Source organism: Rhagoletis pomonella, unplaced genomic scaffold, assembly GCF_013731165.1.
Source record: "Rhagoletis pomonella isolate Grant_MI unplaced genomic scaffold, Rhpom_1.0 Rhpom_scaffold_00069, whole genome shotgun sequence".
In the NCBI taxonomy this organism is placed as follows: domain Eukaryota; kingdom Metazoa; phylum Arthropoda; class Insecta; order Diptera; family Tephritidae; genus Rhagoletis; species Rhagoletis pomonella.
In genome coordinates, this window is record NW_023458623.1 from 58,771 (window position 1) to 68,067 (window position 9,297).

The 9,297-nt window shown below is 42.1% G+C and overlaps 1 protein-coding gene across 1 annotated transcript; it reads right to left on the reverse strand.

Moving 5' to 3' along the window:
* Positions 1–2,968: 2,968 nt before the first annotated feature.
* LOC118749860 (uncharacterized protein K02A2.6-like) lies at positions 2,969–4,117 on the reverse strand. Its single transcript, XM_036484640.1, has one exon. It carries the CDS (start codon positions 4,115–4,117, stop codon positions 2,969–2,971), a length of 1,149 nt encoding a protein of 382 aa, XP_036340533.1.
* Between the last annotated feature and the right edge of the window lie 5,180 nt (positions 4,118–9,297).

A 9,297-nucleotide genomic window follows, 5' to 3' on the forward strand; every position in this document is an offset into this window, starting at 1 on the left:
TATGGGAGGGTGCTACGCCTTTTTTCCAAAAACGTTAATTTTTCTCCGTGAGTATGAATATGATTTCACACCGTGTTGGAAAAATGTTAATCTGATTAACGATTAAAAATTAACGAATAAAATGTTAATCGCGTTTGACGATTAAAATTAATTAGTCGTAATCAACTGTGTTATTAATGATTAAATTTTTTAATCGTTAATCGCTGGCTATGATAACGATTAATTAATTTTAATCATTAATCGTTAATCCAACTAAAAAGAAAATCTGATTAAGTTGTCTAGTTTGTCCGAATTTGAAACCAAACACCAGTTATAGTAATTATTTCGTGTTTTACGCTTATAAAAAGCACATAATATAAAACAAGTATAATTATTGTTATTAGTAATACATAAAGTGCGAACTTTTACAAACCTGATCTTAATGAAAATGCACACCAAATTGCTCAGATTGATGAGGAAACCCGACTTAGCCATACCGGATTAACTTGCTTTGTGTGCACAGGAAACTTCCAGCATAAATTATAAAGTATCCTATTTGCCGACCTAGATCATAAGCTATCTGTGTGCAAACTTTCACGCAAATCAGTTCAGTAATTTCCGCATATTAATTTAATTAAACTTTTCTAATAGGTGGCAACTCTTAAGATAGTAGCCTATTTTCCAACGTAGGTCATAAGCTATCTGTAAAATTGCTTAATGGGGCGGGTCCGATTATTAAGAGATTCACGGTAATTTTATTGATTAAAGTATTACAATATCCAACTAGGGAAAACTCTAACCTCATAGACAAAGATTGAGAGGGCATTGCCGGAACTTCAGCGAATAAGACACGAGGTAATGTAAAAAACCAGTGTGGCCCGGATAACTTTAACGAGATACCTAACCTCTATTGTACAAGGGTATTACCAGATTTCTTACATTCCCCCGGACTTAAATAATGACAAATATATCAAACTGCAAATATATACATAGTTAGTTATACAAACATAAAAATTCAAATTTTAGGTCGGCGTGTTGGCGCTCGGATCAAATCTCTCAGTCCTCTTCCGAACGCGCTTTGAACGCCTAAGGGCTACCGTCTCGGCACTGGTTGACGATTGGGGGAACTCAGGTAATCGTTTACCATCACTGCCGATGCTGGAATCAATTGGCTGCTTTGGTGTTGTGGGGTTATCCGACTGTAATTCAATTTCAATGTCGTCCGGATCTAATCGTTGGCTGGGAGAATCAGCGGATGAGGATTTTTGAAGTCGCAACTGAATTTGGTGACGCGTCCATAATCCTCTATCGGTCTGTACCCGATACATCTTCTTGCCCAACATTTGCTGTATTTGGCCTTCAACCCAACGTGCTGGCCCCGCATAGTTTCGTGCCCAAATTTTAGCACCGATTAAAAATTTACTTTCAGATTTTGGTTGTTGAACAGGCTTTGGGAACATTGCTGCGAGGATAGTTCGAGGTTGACGCCCATGAAGTAGCTCTGCCGGTGATTGACCGGATACGGGGTTAGGTGTGGTTCGGTACGTGGCAAGATATTTGTGCAAAGCACACTCGGTCTGGTGCTCTGTCTATATAATTTTTGTAAAAGCTTCTTTAAAGCTCCGCACGAACCTTTCTGCTAACCCGTTGGAGGCAGGATGAAATGGCGCAGTTGTTAGGTGTTGAATGGAATTTCGTTTGCAAAACTGGAGAAAGTCTTGGGAGGTAAATTGCGTTCCATTATCTGTTACAATGGTGCACGGAAGTCCTTCGACAGATATGATTCGCTGGAGTGCTGCTATTGTCGTTGATGTAGTTGCTGCAGATAACTCAACGACATATTATAAAATGGAAAAATCGCTCTTTGGAAGTGCAGCAGTCGCTTGACAGATGGAGCAGTTGTCGTACATTTTATCAATTTCTTGTTCGATACCGGGAAACCAGACGTACCGTCTAGCCATTTGTTTCATGCGGCTTTTGACCCAGTGTCATGGAGCATCGTCAATACCCTGCTTTGAAGTTTTTTAGGTATTATTACCCTGGTGTAGTCGGTATGTAGCAATAACACCCCATTCTGTATTCATAAACAAATGTTCCGATTAAAATACGGCTCGAGATTTTTCTCAAGCGAACGTTGAGGCCAGCCCTCAAGCACATATTTGCGCACCAACTTCAGGGTTTCATCAGCTTCGGTTTTTTGTTTAATAAGTTGTTCATTTATTGGAAATTCGCTTACCACGGCTTGATCGTTTACATCAATCGTAAACAAGCTGTTCTCCACCTCGTCAAAAGCAGGATCTTCACCCAATGGCAATCGTGAGAGTGCATCAGCATTCGCGTTTTGGGATGACTTTTTGTAGCGGATTGTATACGTGTATGCCTGAAGTGTAATAGCCCAACGTTGTACACGGTGTAATGCCATCACCGGTAGCCTTTTAGACGGGTGAAATAACGTGCTAAGCGCTTGATGATCTGTGACCAGCTCGAACTGTCTTCCGTAGAGATACTGGTGAAATTTGGTCACGCCGTATATTATAGCCAATGCCTCTTTTTCTACCTGCGAATAGTTTGTTTGACTGCTGTTAAGTGTCTTTGATGCGTACGCGATTGGTTTTTCCGAACCATTAGCGAAACGATGGGATAACACCGCCCCAATACCCAATCTGGATGCGTCGACTGCGAGTAAAATAGGTAGTTTGTCGTTATAATGTAAAGTCGGGTTGCTTTAATGATCGAATTCTTCAAGGATTGGAAAGCATTTTCTTGTTCTTGCCCCCATTGAAATACTGCATTCTTTCTTCTCAATCTATTTAATGGGGCTGCGAGTGTTGAAAAATTATGTATGAACTTATTATAATAATTTACTTTACCGATAAAAGCTTCGATTTCTTGCAAGTTTTTCGGTCTAGGCATGCGTTTGATCGCATGGTTTGATACCATTTTCGTCTATTATATGACCAACGTATTCTATTTGCTTTTGTGCGAAACCTCACTTTTCTAGTTTACACTGTAATCCGTGGTGGCGTAGCCGTTGGAAAACTTTATTAACGTTGTGAATATGCTCGATATCGTTTTTACCCGTCACAATAATATCGTCCAGATACACTGCGCAGTGAGGAATATCCGCGATTACCTCTTCCATAAATTTTTGAAATAAGCCCGGAGCGCTTGAAATGCCAAAAGGCATTCTTTGAAATTGGAACAAACCAAATGGTGTTGTTATGACCATAAACCGTTTTGACATTTCGGTCGACTCTATTTGCAAATATGCCTCACTTAAGTCGATTTTCGTAAAATACTGACCACCTTGTAGGTTATGAAAAAGCTCTTCAATGCGAGGAATGGGGTACCGGTCGACTTCGATTTGAGAATTAACACCCACTTTAAAATCCGCACAGATTCTTAGCTTGCCGTCTGGCTTTTTCACAACCACTATAGGTGCCGCCCATTCACATGTACCTATTGGTTTAAGAATGTTTGTACTTACAAGTCGATCAATTTCTGCACGTACATCAGCATGTAAGGCAAATGGCAAGTTATAAGGTCTGAAAAATTTCGGTGAAGCGTTAGGTTTCAACCTAATATTAGCTTTGAACGTTGTGCACGAGCCCAAAGTTGGCGAAAATATATCAGCAAACTGCTGGGTGCTTTCTTTTAGAGAAGTGGTCAATGCGTTCGACGATGCCTGACCCTGAATATCAGAGATGACTTCGTCTTCATTTTGATCATTATTATATAATTTGAAATGCAATGCTCCAAACCAATCCATACCGAGAATGTTGGAGGCCTCATGTGAATCCACGACGAGCAATGTCATTTGTTTGACGATGCCCTTCCACTCAACGTTTACTTTAATAGCACCCTTCACGTCAATCAAACCTCCCCCGTAAGCTCTCAATACTTTGTTGGTAGCTTCGCACTTTGGTTTTCCCAATAGTGAATATGTCTGCAGTCCAATTAGCGAACATGATGCGCCCGTATCAACTTGAAACTGCACTTTTTTCTCATTTAGCACAATATCTATTAAAATTTTGTCAGACTTGCTATTATATTCAGTAGATAATTTAACATCACACTTGTTTTCTATGGAAATAAGATCCAATATTCTCAAATGTGAATTTGTCAATGGTGTTGACATTTTCCTCGCGTTTGTTTTGTGCACTTTTTCGCTGGCGCCGCGGCCGCTCGGCATACGGCTGCTATGTGGCCACTCTTTTGACATAAGCGACACTTGGTTTTGTTTTGATAATGATAACACTGTGTCCTAGGGTGAGCGGTGCCGCAGGCCGGACAGGATTTGGCTATGGCTGATTTAATTCCAAACTTAATGCGCTCTTTTTGGTGTTGACTATCTCGAAACGAACTTTTTGTCCAGCGGCCTGCGTTGGCGGCTAAGTTATTTTCCTCTCCTTTTATTTCCACGCAAGTTTTAACAGTTGCTTCGTACACAGTTGCAATTTGTAAGACTTCATCCAGGGTTGGATTCGGCTTTTGTAGTGCGGCGCTCCGAACTTTATTGTGCGGGGTGTGCATGATGATCATGTCTCGGATGCTATTATCAATGAATGTTTCATGGCAATTTTCTCTTGTGCACTCGAAGATGCACTCTTTAGCTGCCCCTCGAAGTTCTGCAACCCAGTCCGCGTATTTTTGATTCGGTTTCATCCGCATAGAGTAAAATTTAAATCGAGCTGCCAGTACATGCTGCTTTTCCGTAAAGTGGTGTTCGAACTTTGCCTTTAAATCGTTGAAAGATTTCTGGGCGATGTCGTTATCGCAAAGCTTTTGCAACAACTCATAAGCGTCGGTGCCAATCCATGAAAGGAAACATGCGCGCCTTAAGTTTTGAACATAAATCGACCACTTTTCTATACTTTTATCAAACTTCCTGAAGTTCGGTATGCCTTTTGTGTGAGTCTCATTATTGAAGATTTGATGTATAGTTGCAACATTTTGTTCGAGGACTTTCTTTAGAAAATCTTTGTTAGTTTCTTGAAATTGCCTTAGAACGGCTTCCAGCGCACTCGTGTCCATGTCCTCATCGCCAGTGTAAAATTGCTTAATAAGGCAGCTCCGATTATTAAGAGATTACAATATCCAACTAGCGAAAACTCTAACCTCATAGAAAAAGATTAAGAGGGCACTGCCGGAAGTTCAGCGAATAAGACACGAGGTAACGTAAAAAAACCAGTGTGGCCCGGATAACTTTAACGAAATACCTGACCTCTATTGTACAAGGGTATTAACAGATTTCTTACACTATCTCTGTGCGAAATTTCATGCAAATCTGTTCAGTCGCTTCCGCGTATTAATTCAATTAAACTTTTTTAACAGTGTAACGTAGCATTCACTACGCTACAATATTTGCAGCCACAATCTACCACAAATCTATCCTACGTTGTAAATATGTATGAACATACGATATGCTTACCCACATACACCAGGCATATACATACGATGTACATACATATGGGTAGAATATTCACAGCGCACATACACACACACCAGCATGCGCTAAAAATAGAATACGCAAAAGTAAAGCACAAGCAGGCATGTTCCCAAACATATGTGGGAAGTACGTTGGGCACTTGCGCAAAAACTTTTAAAACTTTTTCAGCTCGTCTTACTTCGCAACCGACTTGCGCGACGACGGGTATAAGGTTCTCTACAAGTGCTCATCCGCTATCAGCCTCCGTAGGTAAGGGAGCGCGTACGTCGCCTTTTGGCAGATGAGCGCAATCCTATCGCTTACGCAGAAAGCCACATGGCCGAGGGGACTGTAGGAGGGGTCGTCACAGAGTGTAGATGCATCGTCACACTTTGTAGACGTTGTCGTTGCTATTTGCAACGCTGTACTCCCCTCGTGCAGGTCCCAAGGCCGTCGTGGAAGATCGCACTCACGCGTGCCGCCAACCGTTCCGCACTTACATCGTTAGTGTGCAACTACGAGGGGCGGCACAGGTGTGCGCTTAGGGCCCATTAATCAGTCTCCGTAGTCTCCTCATTACAGGCCGCTACGAGTCACCGTCACGGGAGGCCGCCGCTACTATCACCGTCAGTCATCACCAGTTAGGCCACTACCGCCCCTAGGCCAACCCATCACTACGCTCCCAGCCAGCTGCCTCCGATAAATCGCCGGAATCCAGGAGCGCTGGTCCCTCCATCCCCACAAGCTAGGGCCGCTGCCGCTGCCTTCGTTATTAGGGCCGCCACCGACGTTGCCGCCCTGGGCCGAAGCCATCATCACGCCCCTCCCGTCAGCCGATTGCAGTAGTCGCCGCGAAACAGGAGCGCTGCTTCCCCCGTCACCACGAGTTAGGGCCGCTGTCGCCGCTCCGGTATTCGGACCGCCCCATCATTACCTAGCTAGTTACCCGTCATCGCTATTGGGGGCCGATGCTGCCGCTCGTCGCAGGCCAGGACCGGTATCACCGTCGCCGTAGAGTATCACCGTCGCTCTCATTGCCGCTACGCTCACCGGCACCACCGTCGTCACCGAGTATCGCCGTCGTTCTCATTTCCGCTACGCTCACCGGCATCACCGTCGTTACTGAGTATCACCGTCGTCACCGAGTATCACCGTCGTTCTCATTGCCGCTACATTCACAGGCATCACCGCCGTCACCGGGTATCACCGTCGTTCTCATTGCCGTTGCGCTCACCGCCGTCACCGAGTGCTGCCGCCCTCACCATTACCGACCAATAGCCGCTGTTCCTCTTGCTCCCTCTCACTTCTTGGACGAAAGGTTGCCGACGCTCTGGCCATATCCCGCCTCGTGTGCGTGAGTGTGTTCTCCGTATTACACTAACTATTGTGTTTTATTTGGTGGGGGTTAGTGGGACCTCCATTGTACCATGGGTCGGCTGAGGGTACCTCAGCCTTGGACACAACCCACCTCATAACAGGTGGAAACTCTTCCAAAAAATTAGCCTGTTTTCCACTGTAGGTCATAAGCTGTCTGCTTGCAAAATTTCATGCAAATCCGTTCAGTCGTTTCCGCGTATTAATTTAATTTAACTTTTTTAACAGGCGGCAACTCTTAAGAAACGTAGCCTATTTTCCAATCTAGGTCATGGGCTATCCGCGTGCAAAATTTCATGCAAATCCGCTGAGTCGTTTCCGCGTGATGATATCCCAAACATCCAAACATACAAACTTTCACATTTATAATATTACTAGCTTATACCCGGGGGTTTCACCCCGCGCTTTTATACAAATATGAAAAATAATTTAATGATGTTAGATTTTATTTCAGTGCCCATTTCGTTATAGCTCGTTATTTTTTAAGCGAGTTATGGTATTTAGGCCGTTGAAAACTATGAAATTATAAAATTTCGTCTGCGCGCTAGGCATACCAAAGATATCAATCCCTCTAAGTTTACCTTAAAATGATTCCAGGTATACGACGCGTGAACGTGTAACCTTCTTGGAGGTGCCACGGCGGGTTATAATATTCCCAACTCAAATTTAGTAACCTGGCCTTGATAAAATACCACTTTTCATTACTGTAGCAAATGCCTCAAGAGAGCTTTGGATTATAAGGCCGAACCCGGCTCTCCCTTTTCCATTTAATGAAATTTATTCTGTCAGTACGGCACTTATAAAATAAATCTCCATAACAAATTTAAAATACTTCGAGAGATTTTCTATCCTTCCAGAGATATGTTTTAAGAAGTTTTTAGTATGTATGGGAGGCGACATGCCTCCTTTTTTAGTAACTCACATTTTTTCCATGAGCAATTGATACATTTTGCATACACAACTCCATACCAAGTTCCAGTATTCTTCCACAAACACTTGCAGGGATATGTGGCATGAAAAGTAAATTTGTACTGGAAGTGCCACGCCCCTTTTTCTTATAACCCTAATCTTCTTCCATGAATTTAGAATTGATTTTACATACCCCGGCCGCTGTGGTGTAGTGGTAAGCAGTGCGCGCTTCCACTCCGCAACGCCTGGGTTCAAGCCCTGGTCAAAGCAACATCGCAAAAAATTTGGAAAAAGGTTTTTTCTTAACAGCGGTCGTTCCTCGGCAGGCAATGGCAAACCTCCGAGTGTATTTCTGCCATGAAAAACAGCTTCTCATAAAAATACAATCGCCGTTCGGAGTCGGCGTAAAACTGTAGGTCCCCCCGCTTTGTGTGACAACATCAAGGCGCACGCCACAAATCGGAGGAGAAGCTCGGCCAAACACTAACATATGTGTAAGCGCCAAACTATTATTATTATTATTTACATAGCCCAGTACCAAGTCCCATTACTCTACCTTGAACACCTTTAGAGATAAGCAGTATAAAACAGTAAATTTGTACGGGAGGAACCATGTCCCCTTTTCGAATAACGCAAATTTTTCTCCATGAGTATGGACATGGTGCCAAGTTCCAGTCCTCTGCAATAAACACCTCCAGAGATATGCAGCATAGAAAAATCAATTTGCATGGGAGTTGCCACACCACTTTTTCCAATATCTCTCATTTTTCTCCATGAGTATGGTTTTAGTTTTACATACATACATACATATGTATTTCCATACCAAGCTTGAGTGCTTTACCCCAAACATTTGAAGAGATGTGCAATATGAAACTTTCAGTCGGTATGGGAGGTGCTACGCCTCTTTTCCAAAAACGTCCATTTTTCTCCGTCAATATGAACATGACTTCACACAGTGTTGGCAAACTGTTAATCTGATTAACGATTAAAAATTAAGGAGTAAAATGTTAATCGCGTTTGACGATTAAAATTAATTAGTCGTAATCAACTGTACGATTAAGGATAAAATTTTTTTAATCGTTAATCGCTGGCTGCGGTTACGTTTAATTAATTTAAAACATTAATCGTTAATCCAATTAAAAATAAAATCTGATTAATTTGTCTAGTTTGTCCGAGTTTGAAACCAAACACCAGTTATAGTAATTATTTTGTGTTTTACGCGTATAAAAAGCACATAATATAAAAAAATATAATTATTGTTATTAGTAATACATAAACTGGGAACTTTTACAAACCTAGTTTGTAAAACGTTTGTTGGTATATATCTTAATGAAAATGCACACCAAATTGCTTAGATTGATGAGGAAGCCCGACTTAGCCATACCGGATTAACTTGCTTTGTGTGCAAAGGGAAATTCCAGCATAACTTAATTAATCACCAAACCTACTCAATCAAATTAAGAGTTAACGATTAAAAATTAGTAAGTGTACTAAATTTCGTTCTGATCGGAAAACCAGTTAAGGAAGTAGCCTATTTTTCAATCCAGGTCATAAACCATCTGTTGGGGCACAAAGCGTTTTTTGTTGCCCTTAGAAAGAAATTAAAA

What these genes read in the sequence shown, in the direction of transcription:
- LOC118749860 (XM_036484640.1), bottom strand. Translation starts at nt 4,117, where the DNA reads ATGTCAACACCATTGACAAATTCACATTTGAGAATATTGGATCTTATT.